At 38.5% G+C, this 25,866-nt stretch overlaps 6 protein-coding genes and 1 pseudogene across 6 annotated transcripts; 2 read left to right on the forward strand and 5 right to left on the reverse strand.

The window, feature by feature from the left end:
• On the reverse strand, positions 1 to 854 carry LOC108819626 (glycine-rich protein 23-like). Its single transcript, XM_018592681.2, has one exon. The coding sequence runs from the start codon at positions 822 to 824 to the stop codon at positions 162 to 164; it is 663 nt and encodes a 220-aa protein (XP_018448183.1). The 5' UTR covers positions 825 to 854; the 3' UTR covers positions 1 to 161.
• Positions 855 to 2,233: 1,379 nt separating this feature from the next.
• Positions 2,234 to 4,934, reverse strand: LOC108818820 (probable pectate lyase 1). Its single transcript, XM_018591756.2, has 5 exons — positions 4,760 to 4,934; positions 4,138 to 4,212; positions 3,160 to 3,906; positions 2,917 to 3,055; positions 2,234 to 2,839 (listed from the first exon to the last, which is right to left on the reverse strand). Exons 1-5 carry the CDS (start codon positions 4,858 to 4,860, stop codon positions 2,612 to 2,614), a joined length of 1,290 nt encoding a protein of 429 aa, XP_018447258.1. The 5' UTR covers positions 4,861 to 4,934; the 3' UTR covers positions 2,234 to 2,611.
• A 6,435-nt stretch (positions 4,935 to 11,369) lies between these two features.
• Positions 11,370 to 13,220, forward strand: LOC108818686 (probable voltage-gated potassium channel subunit beta). The gene is made up of 5 exons (XM_018591606.2): positions 11,370 to 11,800; positions 12,084 to 12,279; positions 12,364 to 12,507; positions 12,600 to 12,764; positions 12,848 to 13,220. The coding sequence occupies exons 1-5, from the start codon at positions 11,433 to 11,435 to the stop codon at positions 12,959 to 12,961; spliced, it is 987 nt and encodes a 328-aa protein (XP_018447108.1). The 5' UTR covers positions 11,370 to 11,432; the 3' UTR covers positions 12,962 to 13,220.
• Positions 13,221 to 15,040: 1,820 nt separating this feature from the next.
• LOC108822510 (nucleolar GTP-binding protein 1) lies at positions 15,041 to 17,886 on the reverse strand. Its single transcript, XM_018595612.2, has 3 exons — positions 17,773 to 17,886; positions 15,352 to 17,383; positions 15,041 to 15,237 (listed from the first exon to the last, which is right to left on the reverse strand). The coding sequence occupies exon 2, from the start codon at positions 17,367 to 17,369 to the stop codon at positions 15,366 to 15,368; it is 2,004 nt and encodes a 667-aa protein (XP_018451114.1). The 5' UTR covers positions 17,370 to 17,383; positions 17,773 to 17,886; the 3' UTR covers positions 15,041 to 15,237; positions 15,352 to 15,365.
• A 90-nt stretch (positions 17,887 to 17,976) lies between these two features.
• Positions 17,977 to 20,767, forward strand: LOC108819533 (3-ketoacyl-CoA thiolase 1, peroxisomal-like; annotated as a pseudogene).
• A 163-nt stretch (positions 20,768 to 20,930) lies between these two features.
• On the reverse strand, positions 20,931 to 22,460 carry LOC108819007 (vesicle-associated membrane protein 721). Its single transcript, XM_018591991.2, has 5 exons — positions 22,125 to 22,460; positions 21,807 to 21,948; positions 21,590 to 21,710; positions 21,449 to 21,511; positions 20,931 to 21,311 (listed from the first exon to the last, which is right to left on the reverse strand). The coding sequence occupies exons 1-5, from the start codon at positions 22,312 to 22,314 to the stop codon at positions 21,168 to 21,170; spliced, it is 660 nt and encodes a 219-aa protein (XP_018447493.1). The 5' UTR covers positions 22,315 to 22,460; the 3' UTR covers positions 20,931 to 21,167.
• Positions 22,461 to 23,851: 1,391 nt separating this feature from the next.
• On the reverse strand, positions 23,852 to 25,259 carry LOC108819147 (protein SULFUR DEFICIENCY-INDUCED 2). Its single transcript, XM_018592138.2, has 4 exons — positions 25,058 to 25,259; positions 24,745 to 24,957; positions 24,491 to 24,646; positions 23,852 to 24,413 (listed from the first exon to the last, which is right to left on the reverse strand). Exons 1-4 carry the CDS (start codon positions 25,157 to 25,159, stop codon positions 24,024 to 24,026), a joined length of 861 nt encoding a protein of 286 aa, XP_018447640.1. The 5' UTR covers positions 25,160 to 25,259; the 3' UTR covers positions 23,852 to 24,023.
• Positions 25,260 to 25,866: the final 607 nt, after the last annotated feature.

The raw sequence follows: 25,866 nt of genomic DNA on the forward strand, positions 1-25,866 counted from the left end.
ATCAAATGAAACCAAACGTTTACAAAACCCCCAAACTAGAAAATGGAACAAAACTCACCCTAGTGATCACCCCAAAAGACCAACAATAACATCCTACTACTAATTAATTATTCTTATCTTATAAACCCTAATCGACATGGACTCTCTACTAAAGCTCAATTTCAAGGATGTGGAACGATCCCACCGCCAAAGCCACCAACCACGCCATGTCCACCGCTGATACCACCGACACCACCAATGCCACCTGCCTTACCAATTCCACCACCGAGTCCGCCTACACCGCCTAAACCACCTCCAGTTCCTCCTATACCGCCAATACCACCTACTTTACCAATACCACCTCCGGCTCCACCAAGGCCGCCAACACCGCCTAGACCGTGAAAGCCGCTGATTCCAGCTGCACCGCCGATGCCACCGTATTTACCAATGCCGCCTAGACCATGAAAGCCACCGATTCCAGCTGTGCCACCTATGCCACCGTATTTTCCAATGCCGCCTATACCATGAAAGCCACCGATTCCAGCTGCACCGCCTATGCCACCGTATTTACCAATGCCGCCTATACCATGAAAGCCACCGATTCCAGCTGCACCGCCTATGCCACCATATTTACCAATACCGCCTAGACCACCAATGAGTCCAATGCATTTTTTGTCACCGAGACTGGTTGGTGGTGACTTATCCGGTGCATGCATGGACGTTGTTTTTGTATCCTCATGTGGCGTCATCTTGCCCTCATCAAACTCACCCGGCACTTGACGAGCACGTGCATGGACGAATGACATAACGAGCAAGACACAAACAATTGACAAAACTCTCGACATCTCTCTTCTTAGCCTCTCTCTTTTAGTAATATTATTAATGATTTTCTCTTATTTTGTTGAGGTTTACTATGGGTTTTCTAGGGTTTATATAGCAAAATGTTAGGTTGGTGACAGTTGAGAGTAATAAATTTGGCTACGAACAAAATTAATACTGTAACATTTTCTCCTTAGTAAAGGCTGCTGCCAACTATACGATTGACAATTGATTGGTCCAATTGTAAATGTAGGTTAATTTGTCCAATTGTAAATGTAGGTTAATTTGTAGTTATGCGTAAATTGTAATTGGCGAGTTCTCTTCACTCTCCAAGCACTACCGCAAGCGGGATATCCAATACTGTTAGATAGTTTTATCAAGTACTTGTAATTTTTTTAAAAATGGTAGTGGGTGGGTAACCCTTCCCCTATTTCCCCTGAAAAAAAATGTGAATGTCCTAGTGACCAGCACAAATTGAACCCATGTGATTTTTCCCGAAACTCCCTTAAATAATTGTCACTAGGGCAGCGCGACTCGAACTGTTAAAAACAGTTAAAGAATGACACATTACACCATAATTTCCCTTTTTAAAAGTTGAAGAGTCTTTTGAAAGAAATCCGATCTTCCTATTTTCTACGCTCTATCACATTTTTCATTATTCTAATGTTATTTTAGTTGAAAAATTCTGTTTTTTTAACTGATGAAGGTGTTCTAAGATGGGGGTTTCTTTTTTTTATCAGGGTATCAACACCTGTGAAATAACTCAAACTAATCTTTAAATGTAATTGCATCTCAGGGATGAATCTTTTCTTCGAATATTTAAATGGATTTTTTTTTTGAAACTGAAATATTTAAATAGATATTAAACAATAAATTTATATTCGCGTGGCTACAAGAGTGGAGATGTTTTCTATGACGTTGAATTAAAATTTAATCCGTCTATCATGTTTTGGATTTTCTTTTAGTATAAATGAAACAAAATTAAATTAAACCATATAAAAAGAGTTCTTCTTATAAACGTAATTTTCTTTTAGATATATGTGTATTGTATATATATGTGTCGATTTAGACGAATCTAGCATTTCTTAAAGCTAAATCACTTTTTTTAAGTTGTAGAAAATATATGCTCCAATTCGTTTATTAATTTGTGTGGATGATCATAATTAGTCCCAATAACTACTAGTGATTTTGGGGGGTTTATTTCACAATCATTAAGGTTTTATTGGGACTAATTATGATTATCCACACTAATTAATAAAAGCATTAGAACATATAAAAAACAAATTAGAGCATATATTTTCTTTTTTGTTTGAACATCCCAATTACTATTAGTTGCTTGCTTCGATAGCTAACGTATAATCGAGTGATTGCAACCACATGGGAAAATAAAGCTAACAAATCCAGCAAACAAACAAATTACAAAGAAATGTAAAAAGATTCACAAATCATCTAGTTCCTATATTAAATTATAAACCTGAAGAACACACGAAATATAAACAAGACATAATGTTCTTGTTTTTTTTTCTAGGTAGATGACATAGACAAAAGAAGAACAATCTGAGTTGATCAGACAGAACCAACAACACTACGGGAGTTTCTATTTTACATGAAGAAAGGTTGGTTTTCTACCCCTTTTCTTGCGCTAGATTGCTGTTGAAGCAAAGCAAACCCGAGGTTGAGAAAAATCGACACAACACACACAAAAAAGGATTTAGATGACAAACGTGTGAGAATGCACACTCTTGTCTGAATAAAAATGGAAGATGGTTTTAAATTTTGGGGGTAAACGGTGTTGGGAGGATGTTAAAATCAACTATGAGGAACATTGCCGTCCTCTACGACAAGGTAGAGCTCCAGCGTCAGAAGTAATGGTTGCAACCAATGAAGAAGATTTAGCCGCGAGGCTAGAGGCACGTGCGTAGCTACCAGATGCAGCGGCTCCTGAAGAAGTGAAGTAAGCTCCGTTCTGAAGCAAATCTCCTTCCGATCTCCAGTTCCATTCCTTCCAATGACTCGCTGGTGTGTCCACTCTTTTTGTCACCTATATCAAAACCATTCAACATCACAATGTTACAAAACATCACAAACTCAGCATCATTTCATCAAAATGTCACAGACCTCTTTAGCAAAAGGATTTTTAGGAGCGGCGTAGCGGTTTCCTTGACTGTTTATTGTAGGGTTTGCGCTTCCACCGATGGCGTACATCTCCCAGTGAGTGTAGTCATTGTTCACGACATGGAAATAACCATGTCGACACCTGCAAGAAAAAAAAAAGTTAATTCATATTGGTTAGAAAACATAAACATATAAACAGAGTAAACAGAGCATACTCTGTTTTTGTTCTGTCTTTTTTATACATACCTCGGCATCCTTTGAATAAGTCCGACCCCAAAATGGTTATAAGCAATGGTAACTTGCATAGCTCTATCCTTAGTGTAAGAATCACTATGTCCGAGCAACATAACCTCGTTGTGGTGAGTCATGTGGTTGTTAGAGATGGTAATGGCCGTCGAGCCCATGACTGCATCCACTAGCCCATCAGCACAATGAGACAGCGAGTTGTGATCAATCCAAACATGACTCGATTCAAAGATCGAAATCGCGTCACCATCCGCCATAGTCCTCCACCCATAGTGCGTCTCCGAGCTTCTCACCATAGCGTTCCCGGTCGGTCTACAGTCATGAATATGCAATCCATGGACTATGACGTTCGTCACAAACTGAATCGTGATGCAACCGCCGTTAGCGATGTGAACGTTTGCGCCGCGCCCGTCGATGGTTTTGAAGCTGTTAACGATGAGCTCTTGTTTTAGCTGAATCACCATATCACGTTTGAAAACGATCCACAGCGGTCGGTCTTGAATAACGGCGTGACGTAACGTACCCGGTCTAGGGTTGACAGCGTCGTGGTCACTTGGGTCAGTGACTACGTAGAAACGCCCGTCGCGACCACCGATCGCGTTTCTTCCAAACCCGATTCCGCAGTCCGCTAGGCGTTTTCGGTTCTTGTGCCAGTTGCGATCGCATCGCCAGCAATCGTCGATTGGGTTGCCTGTTCCGCAAGTAAAGTAACCTAGCTTCCTCCTCTCGGTATGGTTTCTTACACTCCTGTATTAATTACGTACTTAAAATAAATAACTTTTGAAAAATCACATAAGGACATGTGCACATGACATGGTGGACGATAGATACTTATGCACTTTAAGACTTTTTTCATAGACGTGTGTCTGTGGGGTTAGGTTCTCTGGCTAATATTCTAGAGGTAAACGACGTTACAGAGAACCGTTAAATAAGGACAAACATAAATGTGTAATAAAATCAAATAACACTAGTACTTACATTTCAACCAAGGCGAGAACTTCGTCCGCTACTTCATCTGGATTCGTCACTGCGTGTTTGTTCCATTCGTACGATCTAAAAAAGAATATATAAATCTTAGATTGAGAATCTAGATAAAACTAATGATTGACATTATAGTAATGTTCAATTGTGTCAAATGACACTCTACAGTTAGAGTGACGTGTCTTCAGAATTATTGTTATATGACGCAAATAACCCTAACAGAGAGTGCCGACAGCATACTGCGTAGCTCATTGTGGAAGGCTAAATCCGGTAAATTACTCTAAACAGAGTCAAGTGTACATACACAAAGGCGTTGTTGACTCATGAGTGTATCCAAGCTAAAAAGCGGAATGTACGGTCTAGACCTTTGGATCTCAATCACAGAACAAATTCGATGACTAATTTTGTCGGCTGAAAAAATAATTCTAAAAAGTTAAAACTAACGATTTTTTAACTTGTGAAATTTTCTTAGAAATCTTGGGGAAATGTAGTTCGAGAATGAAAAAAATGTATAAGGGTAACGAATTACTAATGCAAAATATAAAATGAAAAGAAATCTTCTTCTCTGTATCTTTATTACATCTCATGAGAAAAAACAGAGAGGTGTATAGATAAAGACCTGGAGAGAGATGAGATCTTGTCGTGTGTTTTGTTCTCTATTGCTCTGACGAAGAAGAATAGACACGTCATAGCTAAAATCCATGTCGGAAGAACCGTCATTAGAGCAGTGTGTTTGTCGTTGTCCGAAAGAATTAGAGCAGTGGAGAGAGATCTGGGTGAGAGTTAAAAGACAGTGAATGTACGAGCTCGGATATTTATAGACTATGGAGAGGAAAAAAAAGAACGACACGCAAAAGAGCCGTTAAGACGGCCGTCACGTATCTATACGATATGATGTCGGGGTCCCATATGATGTCGTGTGTACAGTTTAATTCTTCGTTGCGCCTTTTTAACGTGATTAGGTGTTAATTCCAACTCTTTTATAACTTTTATTTACCGCTCTAACCTCCACTAACTACTCAAGAGTGTGATTAACAGACATCGCACGCTTTAATACTTTTATTTGCTAACGAATACTTGTTTCCCCTTTCATGATGTCATTTAATCGCCGCTAATATATAATTTTGCTTGTTTAAACTTAATAAATAAAAATCATTTTAGTAATCATATACTTCATCTATTTCATATTAAATGTTGTTGTAGAAAAAAAATTCATCACAAAATAAATATTGTTTCATCATTTTAATGCAATTTATTAATTTTATTCTCTAGATTATTTTTTTATTGGTTAAAATATAAGTAAATATTTCGTTAATGTTGTTTTATATAGAAAATATGCAAATTTAAATGAATTTTTAATTTGTGTGCACAAATCTAAATCGATATTTCGACACTTCGAATAAAAAGGAAGAAGTACTATAAGTCTATAACCAAAGACCTTTTAAAGCAAAAGCAAAGGATGCTTTTTATAAAAAAGAGAACATATGTCTAACTATAAATTAGTAGTTTATAATTTAATATTTTGTGATAAATGTATCTACATAGGCTTGTAAGTATATGTTCTCAAACGTTTTCTCCATCTATATAAAATTTTATTTAAATATATTTTGATCAAACACTGTGATAGAATTTTCATAACTCAGATTATATATAATTTGTACACTTGGGATAATTAATGTATATTGATGGGATTTAAACCTAGCAATTGTTATGTAAAATCTTATTATCAACCAGAGAGGAAGTTAAAAGCCAAGATTCCAAAAAATTCAGATGATTGATTAGCAATAAAGCCACACTCGTTTGACTTTAGTTACATGCTATTCTAACTAAAACAAAAATTTACACTAAAAGTCGTAATATCTATTTTTTTTTTCCGTCAATGGGTTTTTAATATTAAAACAAGGATGGGCCAAGCCCAGTTACACATTAGGGCCCATACATCCGAAGCCCAACAACATATAACTAACAAACCAAACCGACCACTCTATCTCCTAGTGGCCCAAGACCAAACCCACTAAAGCATCCGACGACCTACTCGGATAAGGCAAGCGAGGAGACCGGACACGTGTAAGAATCCGGGCCGTTAGCTGGACACGTGCCTCCTCTATCTCGACTCGATCGAACCGCTAGAAAGTCGCCGGAGAAACCTCGCCGTCACCGTCGTTCCGCCAGATCTCAGAACCACAAGAGCCTCCAACGAAACCATCTCTTCTCTTCTACGCTTCAACTTCGACCCGAAGAGCTTCAACGAACCAATCGCAAGCTCCGCCGACCTAACCAACTGATAAGGCTCCAAGCACACAAACCGAGAACCCCACAACCACCGACGAAACACCAGAGATCTCCACTAAAGGTCAACGACACAAGACCAAACTAAAGCCGACAGAGCCAGACTGAAGGAGCCTCCACTCTCCGGCGACCAAAACCGGCAGCGGCGAAGCTGAAGGAACTTTCACCTCCCGGAATAAAGCCGGCGTCGACAGAGCTGCGATAGCCTCCATCACCCGGAAACAGCCTATGAACATGCAAACCCGTCTTCTCACGCCGAGAGCTCCCACATAGACGCGTCCTCCCTCCAAGCAAAGAAACCACCGCTGAACGATGGTGATGACCCAGAGCTCCGACAAGGCGTTTGGTGGTAGGCGGCGAAAAAGACAGTAAAAAGAAAACTCTTAACTAAAGGAAAGAAGGTTCCGGCGTCAGCACGGACGCTCACGCGCCGGCCGGACGTCGAACCTTCTCAGATCGCCTTTCTCTCTCTTCTCTCTCTTTTCTCTCTCCTGATTTCAAGTCGTAATATCTATTACTCAAATATTTTGCTAAAAATATATATAGCACCCTATTATATATACTGTCCTTAAATACTCGAGTAATTATCTTATGAGTAGTTATGAGTTCATATAAATGACTATGACTTTTAAAAGAATATAAAATGAAACTAGAATCTAACCCGCGTTAAAACGCGGATACTATTTTTGTTTATGTTTGTTTTATCAATTCAATACAATTGCACGTTTTTGTTTTTATTAAAATCGGTTTAGAAATTTAGTTGAAGCAAGTTTAGAGTTGTTGATATGTATTATAATTTGATTAAATTAGATTATAAGATGTAAATGTTGATTGTGTAATACAAAATTTAATATTTACCGGTTTAGTTATAATTATTTTAATCATTTTGTTTTATTGGTAAGATGGTTAGAGTTTCAGGTTGTTAATATTATTATTATAATATATGTCAATTTTAGTAGAATCATTTAAAGCTGAATGATAACTTTTATTAGTTTATTAAGTATGAAATCATGATTAATATAAATACAATATAACATGTATAGAAATATTTAAATGAAATACGGTTGTTACAAAAGTAGAATGTCAAATATAAACAAATGTCCTATATTGTAGGGGAAGCATTTTAATCAGTTACGTAAAAATATATAGCCCACTATTTTAGTTCATAATATGTTTAAAATGTAAATTAGTATGTTAACCTAATAAAACATATTAATAATTCAGATTTGGTCTAACATAGACTTCTCTATAGTAGATAAAAAGTAGGACTCTATTTTAATAGAGTAGATGGTAATCGATATATATTGATCTATCATCAATGAGTAATTGAATAACTTCAATATGTCAGACACAGAAGCAAAAGAAGAAGTTAATTAGCTTCTAACTGATGGTTTCACTTTCTCATTAACAACATGTGATGATGTGAATATGACTTAAACAGAATACGACGGAAACCAGTTGTCATAGTTTCTTGCCGAATTGGCGGGTACACATCCTTTGATTTTCGGAGGCGTAAATCACGGCTCAGATAGAAGAAAAATTCACGTAGAACAACTTAAAGAATACGCGTTGATTCGTTGACTAAACCATCCAAAGAAGTTTCAAACTGTTCTCACTATATTAGTTGTAAACTGGATGCTCAATAAATTTGGTCCAAATTATTAAAGCAGGAAGGCAACTCTATTGTGAAAACGAATTCAAAGCAAATATAAACAAAAATAAATCATATTCCAGACCGAACTGAAAAAAATGATAGAACTTTTCCTTCTAAACAATCATAAATATATTTTTGTAAAATTAATTGAAATTTCATTTAATATATATATAAATATATGATGTATACGCAGTATACCATGTGAGTTTATCATGGGAGAGGTTGGAGTGGTGGTAAACTGGTCGGTGTTAATTATTGAAACCTTTTTTGTTGTTACACTTTTACTGATAAAATTGCTTTTGTAAAAGTGCAAAAAGGTATAAATAAAGAGAAAGATCTTGTTGGTGGGAAATGTTTGTTTGGTTACGCCAAAACTGGCGGGTCAAATTGGATCCCAGTCACTTTTATTTTACTTAACGTTTTTCTCTCTTTTTATTTTGTGTTTCCTTTCCCTCATATAAGTGAAAAACAGTAAGTAAGCATTATCCGACTTTAGTGTTCATCAGTTCATGTATATATTGTTTAATGACTGGATTTTATTATATCACATTCCATTTACGATATCTTTATTGCATGCAAGTGTTTTTCTCCATAACTTTACTGCATGTACGTTTTTTTGTACGTATTTGAGTTGATAAACTTGAATCAAATGACCGAGATGTCATCTTCATGATTCAAATTAATTTTTATTTGTCGTTTGTTACTTGTTAGTAACCTACTATATTTTCAGGAACACCGACACTCCCGAAACGTTACATAATTATCGAATGTTTGGAGCTTGGATCCACTCGTCACACGATGTCATCGTTTTGTGGTACGAGGAGACGTCGTTTTTTTTTCTTTTGGTTGTTACTCTATCTGTTGTTTTTGTTATAAACTAGATGACAAAATTTTTATACAAAAAGAAAACAAAGATTTTTGGTCTATCGAAATTTTAGTTTGGTTTTATTGGCAAAAGCTATACTAGTATATAGATGGACTTTGTAGTGATAACAAATATGACTAACTCAGCATACCAAAACTTTGGCACGTTGTGGGACAGAATGGGAAACAATACCTTATAGTACATGGTCATATCATTTCTTGATATCGTGGAGAATATCATGAAACTCTTTGATTGTGTTCTGTAGATTAATAAAATCATTTATCTCAGACAACAGTAATTGATAACATACAAGGAAACGAATATAAAAGCTCAAGAAACAAATGTCAACCCTTGGTAGTAGATTTCGTCGAACTTTTTGATCTTGATCTTCTTTTCGTTCTTTCTTGGTGGCCGATAAAACTGGAATTTTCTTTAAGATGGATAACGAAGCAAAACCCCACACTCACATGGCATCAAATGCGTATGTTTCCCCAACCCATTCATTACCAAATAACTTTATAACTAGATTTTGACCCGCGCTTTGGAAGCGCGGAATATTTTACGATGAAAAATTTCACTAATAACTTAACAAATATTTTGGTAATTTTTAAAGAGTGTGTATTTAAAATATTTTTGCATTTAAATCAGTGTTTTAAATTCAACCCGATTGTGATTATACCGGTTAATCCGGAGATCTGACAATTCAATTTAGGTTTTTAAAATATACATATTAAAAAAATCACTAAAACCCGAGACTAACCGATTGAACTGATGGATGACCGATATGTAATCTAATTGGATTTAAATTGTAATAGTTTCATAATTGGTAATCTTATAATCCAAATTTTAAAGTTCATTATTTTGCAATTTATGAAATTATAACGTTTCTACAAAATTTTAAAGAGAAAATGATATATATAAAATAACTAAGATTAATTATTGTATTGTTTGGAAACATTGATAGTAGTATAAAAATATATTGTTTGGAAACATTGATAGTAGTATAAAGAAATAAGTATATTGTTTGGAAACATGGATAGTAGTATAAAGAAAGGAACATTAGTGATTTAGTGTAGGTTTAACTATAAAGTATAAAGGTGTATTTAATTTAAAAACTTACAAAATAAATGTTAGGTCCAACAGAATGTTTCTGTTTTAATAAGATAGATTCATTACAAACTCTACCTACTCGCAATTATAAACTTGAATCTCAAAACATTTATTAACTATTTACCTTTGCTAAAGTTCCCTATTTTAATTATGCAAATAAATATCTATTATAAGAACCAAACTTAAGCACAATAGTTATATTATATAGCTTGTTTGGTAACCAAGGAAAATAGCGGAATCCTATACCCTTAGCTTACAAAACATTTTTGAAGAATATAGTATGTTCAGTTGCTGGATAATATAACTTTTTAAAAGCTTAGAGAATTGGAATATGTCGTTCCACAAAATTATATAATCGATAATAAATATATAGCCAAAAGCATCATTTCAAGATTTTGATTAGCTACCTGGAGCTGGTACTTCTACTTGTAAAATTTTTATCCTAAGAATATATGTGTAAAGCTCCAGTCTCAGCAGCTTTTTATTTCCAAAGAAAGGAACCGGTTCTTATTTCTTGCCCAAAGAAATTATGAGTTTCAGTCCATAATTTGCCAAATTATAAGAAAATAAGAAGAAAAAGAAAACAGAAGGAGAAGATTTGATTGTTATCAGCCCAACTTGCTTGCAAAAAATAAAAATCCACTATCTCATGTGAAAGAGTCCACTACAAAATCTGGAAAGTAAGATAACTATGGGTCTTGAAGTGGCCTACATAGAGACAAAGCCTATACATGAAAAAAAAAAAGGAAAACAGAGTTCAATATGCATGTGTCTTTATTCGGTGTGAACATGAGTGAAGGGAGCAGAGCAACTTTCACGTGACAGTGACTGGATATCATTCGTATACGCCAACGCTCTCCGCCTCTCCCATTACACCAAAACTCTCCATGTAGGTTAGACTAAAGTCCCACCCACATGCCACATGGCTGGCCACATGTGATCCTGTGGCCATTATTAAGAGCCAACAAATCTTCTCCTTAAGACTTTTTTACCTTCTGCCATAACTAAAGTAAGAAACTTTTAAAGCACGAGATCATCTTTAATTTGTCTGGTCTCAAGTACGACAACAATTTAAATTCACTAAACCGGAGTACCTCTTAAACCGGAAAATACCGTATCAAACAATTAATTTCTACGAAGGTTTTGTAGATATTAACCGGAAGTTAAATAAATCATAACTCGATTCTGAATAAGCCAAGCCATACACTTCATTAGAAATTGGTTTACATGTACCGAAAAAGTTAAACCAAACCGGATCTTATCGCACCTTTTGGTAATAAGTGTCACTTGTTATTTATTGCTGCTAATAAAGTACTTACTTACTGTCTGATCATCTCTCATTTCAACTCTTCAGATCAAAACAGATTCGTCTCGATGCAGTACAAGAACTTGGGGAGATCGGGATTGAAGGTGAGCACGCTCTCTTTCGGAGCGTGGGTCACTTTCGGCAACCAGCTAGATGTGAAAGAAGCCAAGTCGATTCTCCAGTGCTGTCGCGATCACGGAGTCAATTTCTTCGACAACGCCGAGGTTTACGCCAATGGCCGCGCCGAGGAGATCATGGGCCAGGCGATTCGCGAGCTCGGTTGGCGCAGATCCGACGTCGTTGTCTCCACCAAGATCTTCTGGGGTGGTCCTGGTCCTAACGACAAAGGTTTGTCGAGGAAACATATAGTTGAAGGAACCAAAGCTTCTCTCAAACGACTCGATATGGACTATGTCGATGTGCTCTATTGTCACAGGTGATAATAAATATTCGGTCTTTTTATTTTTTTCATTTGATATTATTTGACTTTGCGAGATTGAAAAGTTTATCTGAATGTTTCTTCTGTACTAGGTTGTCTCTGCATTTAATTATTTGGTCTGTATATCTTGAAATATATGTTTTAGTTTTAAAAAACATTATCTTGCTATTTTTGTGATGTGTGATGATTAAGACAGGAACCAAAAGTGGGCATCTTTGGAATTGATCTTAGTAGCAATAGCTTTCATTTTTGTGTATTTTGAATGATATATTTGTCACAGGCCGGATGCTTCAACTCCTATAGAAGAGACAGTGAGGGCGATGAACTACGTGATTGATAAGGGTTGGGCATTCTACTGGGGGACTAGTGAATGGTCGGCTCAACAGATCACAGAGGCATGGGGAGCTGCTGAGAGGTTGGATCTGGTTGGTCCAATCGTTGAACAGCCTGAGTACAACATGTTCGCTAGGCACAAGGTTTGTTTAACTAACACTTTACTTTACTTTTGTGTATTTAAGTCTATGTTTATGTAGCTGAAGTTGTTGTTGTTGTGGTCTTAGGTTGAGTCAGAGTTTCTTCCTCTGTACACAAACCATGGCATAGGTCTCACTACTTGGAGTCCACTTGCATCTGGTGTGCTCACTGGTAAATACAACAAGGGAGCTATTCCTTCGGACAGCCGATTTGCATTGGAGAACTACAAAGTATTTATTACTTTCTCTCGGTCATGATTGTTTGAAACACTCTCTCTGCTTATGCATCTAATACACCTTACTGGTTAAACTTTCTTTTGTAGAACCTTGCCAATAGATCACTTGTGGATGATGTTCTGAGGAAAGTTAGTGGTCTCAAGCCTATTGCAGATGAGCTAGGTGTAACATTGGCTCAGCTTGCAATCGCGTGGTGTGCTTCAAATCCTAATGTGTCTTCTGTTATCACTGGTGCCACAAGGGAGTCACAGGTCAGTTCTTCTAATCCAAGATTCTCAGGAACATAGGGAATGTCATCAAGTCTAGACTTGACTAAGTTTTTTTTTTTGCACAGATTCAAGAAAACATGAAGGCTGTTGATGTGATCCCATTGTTGACGCCACATGTTCTGGACAAGATCGAGCAAGTGATACAGAGCAAACCTAAACGTACTGAATCATACCGTTAAAAACCAAATCATGAGATCTCTCTTTTCCTTATCGGAACGGTTTCAGAAATGAGTGGTGCATGCAAAAGGAGATCATTTTGGAGCTTCTTGGATGTTGTCTTTGTGTTGTTCTCATGCAGTTTAAAACTCAGAGAGACAGAGAGCGTTATTATGTGTGTTTTCGTTAGTTTCTATATTGTTTGTGAAACTTAAGATTTGGCTCTTTGTAGTTGCATTGTCATGAAGTCAGTATTATTTATAATTACAGATTTGTTGAAAAGTGTTGTTTGATGGTAGAATCATTAAGTGTTTTTACCTTAAGAATAATAGACTGCAGAATCATTAAGTGTTTTTCTTTTACCTTAAAGCCTTTTCATCTTTCTTGTCTCGCTTGATCATCTTGTAACCATATTCATCTTGGGTTTTTTTTTACAAGGAGGAACCAAAAGAGCAATTCACATATCTCTCGACCTGGAACCTCCAAAAAGAAAAGTAATAAACCTTTGATCAAAAAAGAAGAAAAGTAATAAACCTTGAGGAAAAGTGACACTCTCTCCTCAGTTTACAAGGCGCGTGGACCGGGCAGTGGTTCCCCTTGTTAAGTTTTGAAGCCTCGGGTTCTTGGTCTTATCGTTTGGCGGGCAAGGCAGCAGCGATAAGTCGTGGTTTGAGTACAGAAGTGGTGGTTACCGGGTGACGGGCTATGGGCAGTAGCGGTAACTCCCCATCATTGGTCTTTGCTTAGTTTTAAAGATTGCTAGTCTTTCTGTTATATGTTCCTGCATAGATGTTATGGTGTAGATTTATTCTATCTTTAAGGCACCCTGGTGTGGGTTTAAGTCGCCCCGATGTGGATTTCAGTTACCGCTTCTTATGGGTTTTTGTTTCTGGGACTATTTCATTCTGTCGCCAGCTTTTGTATGAATGTTTCACTTATGAATGAATTTCAATTTGGGAAAAAAAAAAAGTGACACTCTCTCCTCCTCCTCTTCTTTTTTTTTTTTTTTTCTTTGGGACTTTTTAGCTGAACATGTAAGCGTCAAGTCAAGGCTGTGATTTTAAACTTTTAAGTTTCTGCAACATCTTGGTTTCTTATAATGCTAATAAATTTGATACTTGGAGTTCTCATTTATTTTCTTATAATTATTCTGTTTCATTTGCAAGCTTCAGTCTGAAATATTAACTCTGATTCGGGAAATACATAAACTTAGCATTATTACAAACTGTTATGAAAATTAGATTTCGGGAAATACATAAACCTACACTATTAAGTCATTGTAAATGCATTCTTGAACTCTCTCACTCTGTTTAAAGGAATCTATCTCGCTATGCTGTAAATGCGAACTCTCCCTACTCCACTTTGGCTTACTTTTGATTTTCTTGATACTCTCTTCTGTTTCAGTGTATCTCCTTGATCTCTGATTCTCTCTTATCGATAGTTTTGATCACCTCCGAGATGTCTCCATCGTTTGGCTTGCCCTCCCCTCGTCAAATTTACAATAGGAAAACTTTAATTAAATCAACACTTTGCATACTCGTGGAAAACTTTGAATACTAAAAATATATTAAACATATATACACTTTCAAACAGACCATAAGAAATTCTATGGACAGGATGCAAAGTTTGGTTTGCTTCTACATATTAAAATTTATTACCTACACTCTTTTCCAAGATGAAAGTTTGTCAAAGTGTTGCCGGTGTGAAGCAGAGTGGATAAAGTTGACGGAGTAATGCTGGTCGTTTGATCCTGGAGTAAGACCATATTTCACGTAGATTGTTGAACGGCTACGGGTCAATAACTGTTGCCTTGCAACACAAGCGACGATCCTAAAAGCTCTCTAAAATGAACGTTTAAAGAACTCTAAACGTAAGGTGTTTTGAGTTTGTAAATCAGGTGAGTTGTATACCAAGAAAAATTAAGGATCTTGTGTCAAAACACAAATTTTCTTGCAAGAAATGTGTTTTCTTCACCAAAAGAAGCAGTGATGTGATTAGATTAAAAAAAAAAGAACTAGATCACCTCACTGTTGAGAATCTGGTCCTCACAACTTAAAATCATAAACAAACACCAACATAACAGACCATTTGCAATCAAAAGATTAATCAAAATAAATCCATTAAAACAATTCTTAGTCCCCGAAACACAATGCTCGCAGAAGAAGCTACTATGTTTCATATGATGATGTCTGTAGAAAAACCACAAAAGATGCATAACATAATAATAATAGTAAGCAAAAACTAAAGCATAATCCAAAACTTGAGACATGTTCTTCAATAGATCCAGCATTTGTTTTCCCTGTAAGAAGAACACACAACAAAATAACACATCAATGTCGAGATTGCAAAAAATCATCATCACACAATTGTAGTAACCTAACCAAAACAAAGTACGGTTTGTTAAAGAGCATACCTTGTTTGGTTTCATCAACGCCTATCTGTCTTTCCTTTACCCCTCTTCCCTGAGAACAAATGCTTCGGCCTCAGAGTCGGTATAACTCTATCAGCTTCACCACGTCTTGCATTCTTGTCTCTCTTCTTGTGAGAGCTATTGCTAATCTTAAGCGCCGCCTTCTTCTGAGTAGAGTCTTTGAACCCTTCACCAGGCACAACTTCATGAGGAGGTGGCCTCGACTGTGACCTCGATATCGACATAGACCTCGACTTCGACCTCACGCGCATCTTCTTGTTCGAGTCTTGCTCATCATCCACATCCATTGCATCTTCTGAACGGTCCCTCTTCCTCCCTCTCGACTTGCTTCTCGCACGGTCCACTGCAGCAGACGGATCAAGCCCCAGAGAAGACAGCTCCCTACCCATTCTCTTAGTTGTGTACTTCTTGTCCTTGTCAAACTTCCTTGGAACGGTTGATCTGTTCTGCGCAACGGTCTTCTTGAGCCTATGCTCTCTGATGAGCACAGCTTTCTTGTTCCTAATCTTAGCAAGCTGCTCCTTCTGCTCCTCAGTGAGCTCTTCCCCATCCATCTCGAAATCATCCTCTTCACCATTAGCCAGCCTGGTCTCTTCCTCACGCTCCAACTCCTCGAGCCTCAACAAAATGTCCGGATCAAGGAAGTCAGCAACGTTGTGACCATCGAGAATCTCAGGCAATATATCCTCCTTCCACTCTTCATGCTCCAAGATGTAGTGCTTCCTCAAACTAGCAGAGTAAACTCCAGCGCCACCGTTCTCCTCTTCCAAATCTTTCTCAGTCTTGCGCTTCTCCACCGCAGCAGCTTCCTTGGCCTTAGCCTCCAGAACCACCTGAGGTATGCTATGGGGTCTCTCTATGTTATCACGAGGCTTAGGCAACGCCACGTGGAACCTGTTCAAGTGGTCGTTGATCTTCTTGGACTTCATCTTCGCCTCAACCCTCTGATCCAACAGCCTCTCGCAAGCAGCGTTCTTCACAGCCATCACACCTTCCTCAGTCAGAGTACTCATCTTCAGCAGCACAGCTTCCTCACTCGCTCCCATTGCAGTCTTCATCGCCTCAGCCTTCATCTCCTCAATCAGTTTCCTATCATCCTCAGAGATATTCTCCATGGGCATCAGATCAGTCTTGTTGCAGACAATCACCAGAGGCTTGTTCAAAAACAAAGACTTGATGCTGTGGAAGAGAGCAGCCTGCTGAGCGATAGTGTAACCACAAGACCCAGAGATATCCAAAAAGAACAAAACAGCAGCTCTAAGATGAGCCAAGGCAGTGATACTGCACATCTCAATAATGTTCCTGTCCTCAAACGGCCTGTCCAAGATCCCAGGAGTATCAATCACCTGATACCTCAAGTACTTGTAATCAGTATGACCAACAAAGAGCGACTTAGTAGTAAAGGCATAAGGCTGGACATCAACATCAGCTCTGGTGACTTTGTTCATGAAAGAACTCTTGCCCACATTAGGATACCCACAAATCAACACAGTCCTCGTGTTGGGATCAATAGAAGGAAGCCTCGCCATATGCTGCCTGATCTGCTCCAAGTAAGCCAAACTAGGAGTGATCCTCTTCAACACAGTACACATACGTCCCAGAGCAGCCACTTTCAGACACTTGCAACGGTACAGAGAGTCACCGTACTTGAGGAGCTTCACGTAGTCTTTAGCAATCTTGCTGATCAAGTTCCTGGCGGTGTTGACTTGCCCGAGAGCGAGCTTGTAGTGATCCTTGTTGTAGAGGACGTGGAGGAGGTCTCCGTAGAAAGGATGGATCTGATCCAGGCGAGGGAACTCTTCGATGATGGTGGAGAGCTTCTCGTGGAAGTTGGTCTGAGTGTACTTGACTTTCCTCATGTAGAACTGACGGAGACGGTTGATCTTGTAGCCCTTGTGGACGACGGTTGGGGTCTGACGCTGAGTACGGGAGAGGATGATGTCGATGAAGTCTTTCCCATTGGGAACAACTGTGATCTTCTTGAAATTGTATTGCACCATTTTTGCTTATTGATCTGCAACATATCAAATTAAAAAATCAACACAACAACAAGGAGAAGCTAAAAAAACCAAGGAAAAGCAAACAAATCATTACAGTTTTTGTAATAAAAAACCGAACAAGCAAATCATAACAAGTCATTATAGTTTTTGTAATAAAACTGAACCAAGAACAACAAACAAATCATTATAGTTTTTGTAATAAAACGTAACAGACATAACAAGTCACAAGGTTCTTCGTAAAGCATAAAAGTTAAAAGCTTTGATTAAAGTAAAGAACTGACAATGAGATACTAATTGAGCTCATAAGAAACAACAAAACAGGGTAAGAAGAACAGAAGGGGATACAATAGAGTAGAGAGTCAATTCCACAAGCGAAAGGAGAGTAAGAAATTGAGAGACTTACGAACGGCGGCGAGGTGAAAGGTAGAGAGAAGAGAACCGAGCCGTCGAGAAAAAAATGACGGACGAAAGTGGTTTTCCTGTGAGGAGCGGAGCTCTAAATATGTAAGAGAAAAAACTAAAACCCTAAAGGCAAAACGACGTCATTTTAGCGTAGGAACCGGCTAAATAATGAACCGTAATAAACCGAATATTAACCGGACGTATAAACAGTTGTTTGATTATAACAGAAGAAAGCTAAAATGGAGAAGGCGATAGAGAGACAAAGGGTACTGCTTCACCATCTTCAACCTCTTCCATCTTCTTCTTCACAAGCTTCTTCTCTCTCTGTAAGCTCCTCTGAGATCTCCATCAGAATTTCGAATTTCCCGATCGCTAATTGCTCGAATCATAACTCTGATTGTATGCTCTGAGATTGTTAGTATAGTTTTTAGTTCGATAGGGATCGATGAAAGGGCTGTTTTTTTTATTCATTCATTTACGAACGTATATCTTGTTGTTTCCTTGTGGCAAGGCGTCATCTTGCTTAGCGAGAGACAGTGCTGCTGCGTATCAGAGGACCTCTCTATATGGAGATGATGTTGTCATCGTCGCGTTAAGTTTCTCCTCATTTCTTCTTCTTCTTATGAAAAAAAAAGAATCAGAGCATTTTCTAAGATTATTTTGTGATGATGAAATGAAACTCAACAGAGCACAAAGGACAGCACTTTGCAAGGCAAGACGTGGAAGCTTCAAGGACACGTATCCAGACGAGCTTCTTGCATCTGTGCTGAGAGTATATATGTCCAGTACTTACTTCTTCAATTCTGTTTGCTTTTTTTTCTTCCATCCTTTATTTATATGTCGTGTGGCTTTTTGTTGGTAGGCACTGATTGAGAAGACAAAGTTAGACCCAAGTGAAGTTGGTGACATTGTAGTTGGGAATGTTTTGGGATCAGGATCTCAGAAAGCCACTGAGTTCAGGATGGCTGCTTTCTATGCTGGTTTCCCCGGTGAGATTTCTTTGTTTAGTTTGGTGATTCTGTAGTACAGAATATTTGCTTTATGCTTATGCTCCTCTTTATGTTTTTTTTTTGTTGGAAGAAACTGTTCCCATCAGAACAGTAAACAGACAGTGTTCATCCGGGCTTCAGGCTGTTGCTGACGTTGCTGCTGCCATCAAAGCAGGGTTTTATGACATTGGTAAGGGATTGACTCTTCAAATTATCTTTTTTGGCATGAAGAATTGAGCTGACAGATACGTTGGATACAGGCATTGGAGCTGGGCTGGAGTCCATGACAACCAGTCCAAGGGGATGGAAAGGATCAGTCAACCCAAAGGTACGCACCTGTTGTCTCTCTCTCTCTCTCTCTTCTCTCCCTCCTTTCTGGAGTGTTTTGAATGTCTCTGTTGAGTTTTTTTAGTCCCTTCCTTGAAACCTCTTCTGTTGTTTCAGGTGAAGACGTTTGAACAAGCACAAAATTGCCTTCTTCCGATGGGTATTACTTCAGAGAATGTAGCACACAGGTTTGGTGTCTCGAGAGAGGAGCAGGATCAAGCTGCTGTAAACTCTAATAAACTTTCTAATGCATGTAGTTGGATGTTACCTGCCGAACTTAGTTTATGGAGCTAAATGTGTAGGTTGATTCTCACAGAAAGGCCGCATCTGCTACTGCTTCCGGTAAATTCAAGGATGAAATAACGCCCGTCAACACCAGGGTAGCTTCTGTTTTACAACCTGATGACATCCTCCATCAACATTTTAAATTTCTTCATGATGTTTTTTTCCTATTTTAATGCCTTTTGGTTTTATAATTTCAGATTGTTGACCCAAAGACAGGTGATGAGAAACCCATAACAGTTTCTGTGGATGATGGGATTCGACCTACCACAACTCTTTCCGGCCTTGCCAAGCTAAAGCCCGTGTTTAAGAAAGACGGATCCACAACTGCTGGTACTATATTCACATCTCCGAGAAATTTGTTTTTGTTTTGTTTGTGAACTCACTTGTGTTGAACAGGAAATTCTAGCCAAGTAAGTGATGGTGCAGGAGCAGTTCTCCTCATGAAGAGGAGTGTCGCAATGCAGAGAGGGCTTACCATTCTTGGTGTATTCAGGTACGTTTGTTTGATACTTTTTTATATATTGACCTTTCTTTGATTCATTCATTTTGAGTAAAAACTAAAGCACTGTTGGACACATTGCAGGACATTTGCTGCAGTTGGTGTGGACCCAGCGGTTATGGGCATTGGACCAGCTGCTGCTATTCCTGCTGCAGTCAAGGCAGCTGGTTTAGGACTTGATGACATTGACTTGTTTGAGATCAATGAGGTTAAAAAATCATAGAACAAGTCTTCTTTCTATAGCCCTTATGTCCTGTGTCTAAAAACCTACGGTGTTTGTGTAGTAGGCATTTGCATCTCAGTTTGTTTATTGTCGGAACAAGCTGGGACTAGACCCGGAGAAGATTAATGTCAATGGAGGGGCTATAGCCATTGGACATCCCTTAGGCGCTACAGGTATGCTTCCTCCATGCATGTTCTCATATGGGTTAGTGAGTTCATTTGATCAAACAGGTTACACTTTTTCTCAGGCGCCAGATGCGTTGCAACGCTGCTGCACGAGATGAAACGTCGTGGTAAAGACTGCCGTTTTGGAGTAGTGTCAATGTGCATAGGTATGTTGTATGTTCACTCTCACTCACTCCTAATATATCAAAATTATCAAATCTCTCACTCTCACTGGGGTGTGTGGTTCTGGACAGGGTCGGGAATGGGAGCAGCCGGGGTGTTTGAGAGAGGAGACGGGTGTGGATGAGCTCACCAAGGTCCGGAAAGTGGGGAATAACAACAATAGGTCCTTTTTGACCAAGGATCATCGCTAGAGAGACTTTTACAAAGTCACTAGCTGCTAGTAATAAATAATATAGCTACTGCAAATAAACATTACTATGAATAATGTAAGTAAATTGAATTCTATGACAAAGCAACCCAGAACAATATGATTAGATTTTTGCTAATACGACACTGAAGTTGAGGTATTTCGATTTGAATCTATAAACTATGCAGAGAAAGACGTATTTCGATTTGAATCTATAAATTATCATATAGCCATGGACATTTCATTTACCTATATGCCAACATCATCATCATTATCAATATCATCATCGGCATAAGCAGTCATTAGTCGACAAAATCATTTAATAGTTTTCATTCTCTTGGCGAGTACTGATTCGCATGGGATCAACGTTATCAGGTGCAAGCGATATAGCAAAATATGAAGCATACATATATGGTCTATCTATACAAAACCAATTCAAGCGGAAACATTTAGAATGATTATGATGACAGAACAATAAAAGAAAAAGGTAGTACGATGTACCGAGTGAGAGAGATCCGAGTTTTTGAATTTTTCGGAGCTTAACACTTGAAGCCGTGGCAAACTGAGAGCACAATTATGAGAATCAACGCTACAATGATGGCGAGGACTATGAGTTTTATCTTCATGTTTTGAAGCCACATCTTTCTTCTCATCTGCGTCCCTGTTGTCCTAAAATCTTGTGCCTGCATGCAGCAGTTCAAATTTAAATCAAACAAGAGATAAGTCAAAATGGTGAATCAGCTTCATACTTGTACTTGTGTGTGTAGATATTTATAAATTATATGTATGCAGGGGATATCTGCATGAGAGTCTTCTTAACCTGTGAGCGAAGGTTCTCAGTTTTGTCCACCAGAAGCTCAATTTTCTCACCACGGTCAAGAACCTACAAATGAATTCCAGTTTCATAAGCATAACATGTGTTTCAACAAAAAAAAAAAAAAGAAAGAGTTCAGAGTCAAACCTTCTCGATGTTCTCCATCATAACACCCTTAACTTCAGACACCTGCGCCTTCACCTTAGCAAGCTTGCTAATCTCATCAGGATGATCCATACAATACTGCATGTGCTCCTTCAGCTTAGACCTTTCAAAACCAACCAAAACATAAAGTCAGTCCACAGAGTCATGAGAAAGAGATAATCATCAATAAAATAAGATATACAAAATAAAAAAAAGGTACCCAAACTCTTTATTCAAGCTGTTCGCTTGAGCAGTGGCAGCCTTACCACCACCATATCTCTTGTTAAAATCCTCCTTCACTCTCTCCAAGAACGCCATCGGAATCTGCCTCCCAGCAGATTCAACCGCAACAACACAATACGCTACAACCAAACAAAACCAAATCAAATCAAATCTCACACACGTGGCACTGACTTAAATACGAAACTGATACAGTTACAACACAAAAGGATCGTCACGAAAGATTCTAATCAGATCTAAACCCTAAAAGTTCGTTAACAATCAACACTAGACGAGGCAAGCACCGATAATGACTTACTGAATCCATCTTCGACGAGGTAGTTGAAGGTGTGACCGTCGCAGTTGTAGGTGAACTTGTTGTTGGAGGAAGGGAGCTTCTGGAGGCACTGAGCAGCGATGGAGGTGAAGTTGCCTTTGAAATCAGTGAACTCCACCAGGATCACCGTTCCTCGAGCCACGAAGCTGTAGATCAGCGATTGTTGCGCCATTTTTTTCTTTCTCAAACCCTAAATCCTCGATTCGATTCGATTCGATTCGATTCGGCTCCGATCCGATCCACACCGACTCTAATCTAATCACAGGATTTAATTGTGCTGTCGCGAGAGAAGCTAGAGATCTATAGACTAAACAACAATAAAAGGAGGACTAAAAGTGAGAAATGAAGAAGAAAAAGTAGAAATGAAGGCAAGGGCAGAGTAGTCATTCACTTACGAGATCAGGGTCGTATGAGTGAAGATATAAAACCTTTAGAACTAAAGGACTAGACAACAATTTAAATCCCAATGAAATTTGGACGCGTTTGGGGTTACCCTGATCCGGCCAAGAGCCACGTGGGCCCTTTGGATGTCAAAAATCGTAAATAATTACTTTTACGACAAGTTTCAGGTCCCATAGTGTCGCGCAGCTCAGAGGCTGTCTTTTTACACCGCAGAAGCTAACGTACGAGTTATTTTTATGAGATTGTAACTGAAGCACTCATTCCTAATTCAACCATGTAGAAACAGAAACATCCATGTCGTCATGCTACATATGTCATTAACCAAGCCCGATAAAGTCTATGATAAGGTGTGGAACCAGAGCCCAACCGCACCATATATGATCGTGTAATGTTCTGATTTTATTCAACCCGTCTCCAATGTGGGATGTTTGCGTACACACATTCTAGCTACTTTCTCTTCATTTCATTTCTTACCGCAAAAACTTTTGTCAGGTTCTATATCAACAATCAAACTCACCATCAAATAATTAAAACTTTATAGATTGGTCAGGTTAGTTAGGTTGCGGTTAGAACTTAAACAGCGCTGGTTGATAAATTGGAATGCAATTAAAGGTCAGTCAGGTTGTTGCACCATTGCTATTTGAACACTCTTTAAGTAACATACAATTATTTGCTTAACTTCTAATCTGACATCTGTAAGAACGAGCCAGCTGATTAAAGAAACCGAATGTAGTAACTCAAACATTCTTTATACATTATAATTTCTTGAATTGTTTGAAGGAGCACACATGCAATATTGCGTGGATTATCGTGAGAAGAAGAATTAGCAAACTTGCCAAGGTGAAGGCTCAGGTGACAGATGTGAATGGTGTTATGATTGAGAACACTGAGAAGGTCCTTAACCGTGGTGCTTTTATCATTAACGGGGATTCTTAATTAGGACGGTGCTCTTAGCGGAATATAAGAACCCGACTCTTAGTTTTCCGCTAAAAACTCTCTAATAAGAACTTTGCGTTAATGATGGTGATAGTAGACAAAACAGAGAACCTTCGCTCACAGGTTAATAGCTACATATAAGTACCAATCACTTTATCAGGTTGTAACATGCATGGATCATGCTCTTGTTTTGTCTTAAAAGGCGCTAGATTTTAGAACACAAGGAACAAAGATGAAAAGAAAAATGTGGCTATACAACATGAAGGTAAAAGCTCGTAGTGTTCGGCATCATCGTGGTTTTGATTCTCATCATCATCGTGTCAATTTGCCGTGGCTAGTGAACTTAAACTCGAACACACATTGCTACTAAGTGTCACTAACAGTGTTTCTATTCATAGAAATGGGCATCAAGTATAACATCACAATGATAACAAGTGAAAGACACCAAAACAGCTTACAAGAAGTAAACTAGCTAGGTTTACTACATTCTTCTAACACAAGAAAGTTTCTATTCAGTATTCAACGACCAAAGCACACAATGCATCAACAAGCTAGTTGATCTCTAAGTGGTAAGATCTCTTCGAAAATCGGAAGTCTTCTAATTGTCCTCCTATAAGGCCTCCTCCATTCATTTTCCACAGATACAGAAGCTAAAACAGCTGCTGCTTCTGCTTCTTCCCGACTCTCTAGCTCACTCAACAGCTCTTGAACTCGAACCTTCAACCTCAAATCATCACCAAACCCTTCTTTCTTCTCCTGTAACACATCACGAAAGAGAACTGATCTAGCCTCAACGAGCTTCCCTTGCTTGATAAGACATGAGCATAGATTGCAAGCCTTGTTTGCATCTGGCTCAATCCCTTGAGCCTTGCGGTACACGGTTTCAGCCGATGTATAGTCCTTTAGCTGCATATAAGCCCATCCCAAGTTTCCCTGTAACACAAGTTTCAATCAGCTTCGATAAAACCTCTATAATCAAAACTAAAAGGATCACTGAGATTAAACCGTACCAAGATCCTAGATGTCTCCTTCTGGACCGTGACCTGAAACTTCTTCCCGTGAGATCTAGCTGTCTTTGTAGGCTTGCCGTTGAATGCTTCTCCTTGGTATATCATCCAAAGCTTTTGCTTCAACAGCTCAACTTGCTCTTCTATCCTCCCACACTTCTGCTCATTATTTTAGTAAACTAATTTTTAATGTCTAGCAACAATAGAGCTAGCTAGACAATAGAATGGTGTTCGGTCTGAAATGTTTTAATTAATACCTTGTAGAGATCGACGAGGACATTGTCGAGTGATTCTTGAGCTTGCCTCGAACAAAGATATCTAAAGGAATGAATAGCATCAATCGCTTCATCTGCTCTGTTTTGTTGTTTCATAAGCAAAGCCATGTCTTTAAGAGCACTGTCCACTCTGTCTCTCGCTTTGATCGCTCTCCAGAACAGCTCTATCGCTGCTTCCACATCCTTCTCCACAAGCTGACGAGACGACCAAACATATCAAAGTTTCAATCTTTAAGAACCAATCAAATCAATTTTTGAGTATCGTACTCAACACATCGTATATGCTTAATTTTACCTGAACGTGCTTGGCTCGGACGTAAGGACTGTCACCGTGAGGGAGCTTATGAACAACGTTGTACTCTTGTCTCTCTCCTCCTCCTCTTCTCAGACTCATCATCAGGAAAAAAAACTCTTTTCTTTTTCTCTTTCCAAAATTCTAAATGAAGAAACAAACTTTCTGTTCTATCTCTCTCTCTCTTCTAAAAGCGGTAACACCGTTCTGTCTGAGGAATTAGTTATATTGTGGAAGAAGAAGAAGGAACCAAGACGGGAGCTCGTCTAGGTTCATTAGCGTCAACTGGATCTGTAATAACGCGGGCTGGTCGTTTCTTAGGCCTATGAGACGTCGCCACGTAACATGTCGGTCCCCATTATTCTCACACGACTTCGACTTATCCAGTTTTGATTTTTTTAGTTGGGTCGTATTGGTGTTACAAAAAAAAAGTTGGGTCGTATTGTTTTGAATATTTCCAATTTTTTATCCATAAATAAGTTTGCACCTAACCATATCTCATTAGTATCTTTAGATTTTTTCTATAAAAAAAACTTTCCCACTGTTTTCTAGAAAGCAGCAGCGACGCTAGTAGAAGTTGACGGATCTGTAAAAGTCAAAAAGGAAAAATGATTTTTGCCCACCGTCTGGATATTTTTTTGACTTGGTCAGATATGTTCGGTGTAAAAGCAAAAGCACAAGCTGTTTGGGTCTTAAATCTTAAGCTTCCACTGCATTCAAAGAAAGAGACACAGTGGAACTTGGAAGAAGCTTCAAGCCTGCACCGCTGTCTTTATCGAGCCTTGTAGTCTCAAAAGCAAGCAACATCAAGA

The sequence above is a fragment of the Raphanus sativus genome, chromosome 8, assembly GCF_000801105.2.
Source record: "Raphanus sativus cultivar WK10039 chromosome 8, ASM80110v3, whole genome shotgun sequence".
Taxonomy (NCBI): domain Eukaryota; kingdom Viridiplantae; phylum Streptophyta; class Magnoliopsida; order Brassicales; family Brassicaceae; genus Raphanus; species Raphanus sativus.

Excerpts from the sequence above, each read along its gene's own strand:
- LOC108819626 (XM_018592681.2), bottom strand. The coding sequence starts at position 824 with ATGTCGAGAGTTTTGTCAATTGTTTGTGTCTTGCTCGTTATGTCATTC.
- LOC108818686 (XM_018591606.2), top strand. The coding sequence starts at position 11,433 with ATGCAGTACAAGAACTTGGGGAGATCGGGATTGAAGGTGAGCACGCTC. Across the intron at positions 11,801-12,083 it reads GATGTGCTCTATTGTCACAG|GCCGGATGCTTCAACTCCTA; the intron begins GTGATAATAAAT and ends TATTTGTCACAG. Across the intron at positions 12,508-12,599 it reads TTGCATTGGAGAACTACAAA|AACCTTGCCAATAGATCACT; the intron begins GTATTTATTACT and ends TTTCTTTTGTAG.
- LOC108822510 (XM_018595612.2), bottom strand. The coding sequence starts at position 17,369 with ATGGTGCAATACAATTTCAAGAAGATCACAGTTGTTCCCAATGGGAAA.
- LOC108819147 (XM_018592138.2), bottom strand. The coding sequence starts at position 25,159 with ATGATGAGTCTGAGAAGAGGAGGAGGAGAGAGACAAGAGTACAACGTT. Across the intron at positions 24,958-25,057 it reads TCCGAGCCAAGCACGTTCAG|CTTGTGGAGAAGGATGTGGA; the intron begins GTAAAATTAAGC and ends TCGTCTCGTCAG. Across the intron at positions 24,414-24,490 it reads AGGAGACATCTAGGATCTTG|GGAAACTTGGGATGGGCTTA; the intron begins GTACGGTTTAAT and ends CTTGTGTTACAG.
- LOC108819007 (XM_018591991.2), bottom strand. The coding sequence starts at position 22,314 with ATGGCGCAACAATCGCTGATCTACAGCTTCGTGGCTCGAGGAACGGTG. Across the intron at positions 21,711-21,806 it reads AGCTTGAATAAAGAGTTTGG|GTCTAAGCTGAAGGAGCACA; the intron begins GTACCTTTTTTT and ends TGGTTTTGAAAG. Across the intron at positions 21,312-21,448 it reads CTGAGAACCTTCGCTCACAG|GCACAAGATTTTAGGACAAC; the intron begins GTTAAGAAGACT and ends TGCTGCATGCAG.
- LOC108818820 (XM_018591756.2), bottom strand. The coding sequence starts at position 4,860 with ATGACGGTTCTTCCGACATGGATTTTAGCTATGACGTGTCTATTCTTC. Across the intron at positions 4,213-4,759 it reads AAGATCTCATCTCTCTCCAG|ATCGTACGAATGGAACAAAC; the intron begins GTCTTTATCTAT and ends ATTCTTTTTTAG. Across the intron at positions 2,840-2,916 it reads AAAATCCTTTTGCTAAAGAG|GTGACAAAAAGAGTGGACAC; the intron begins GTCTGTGACATT and ends GTTTTGATATAG.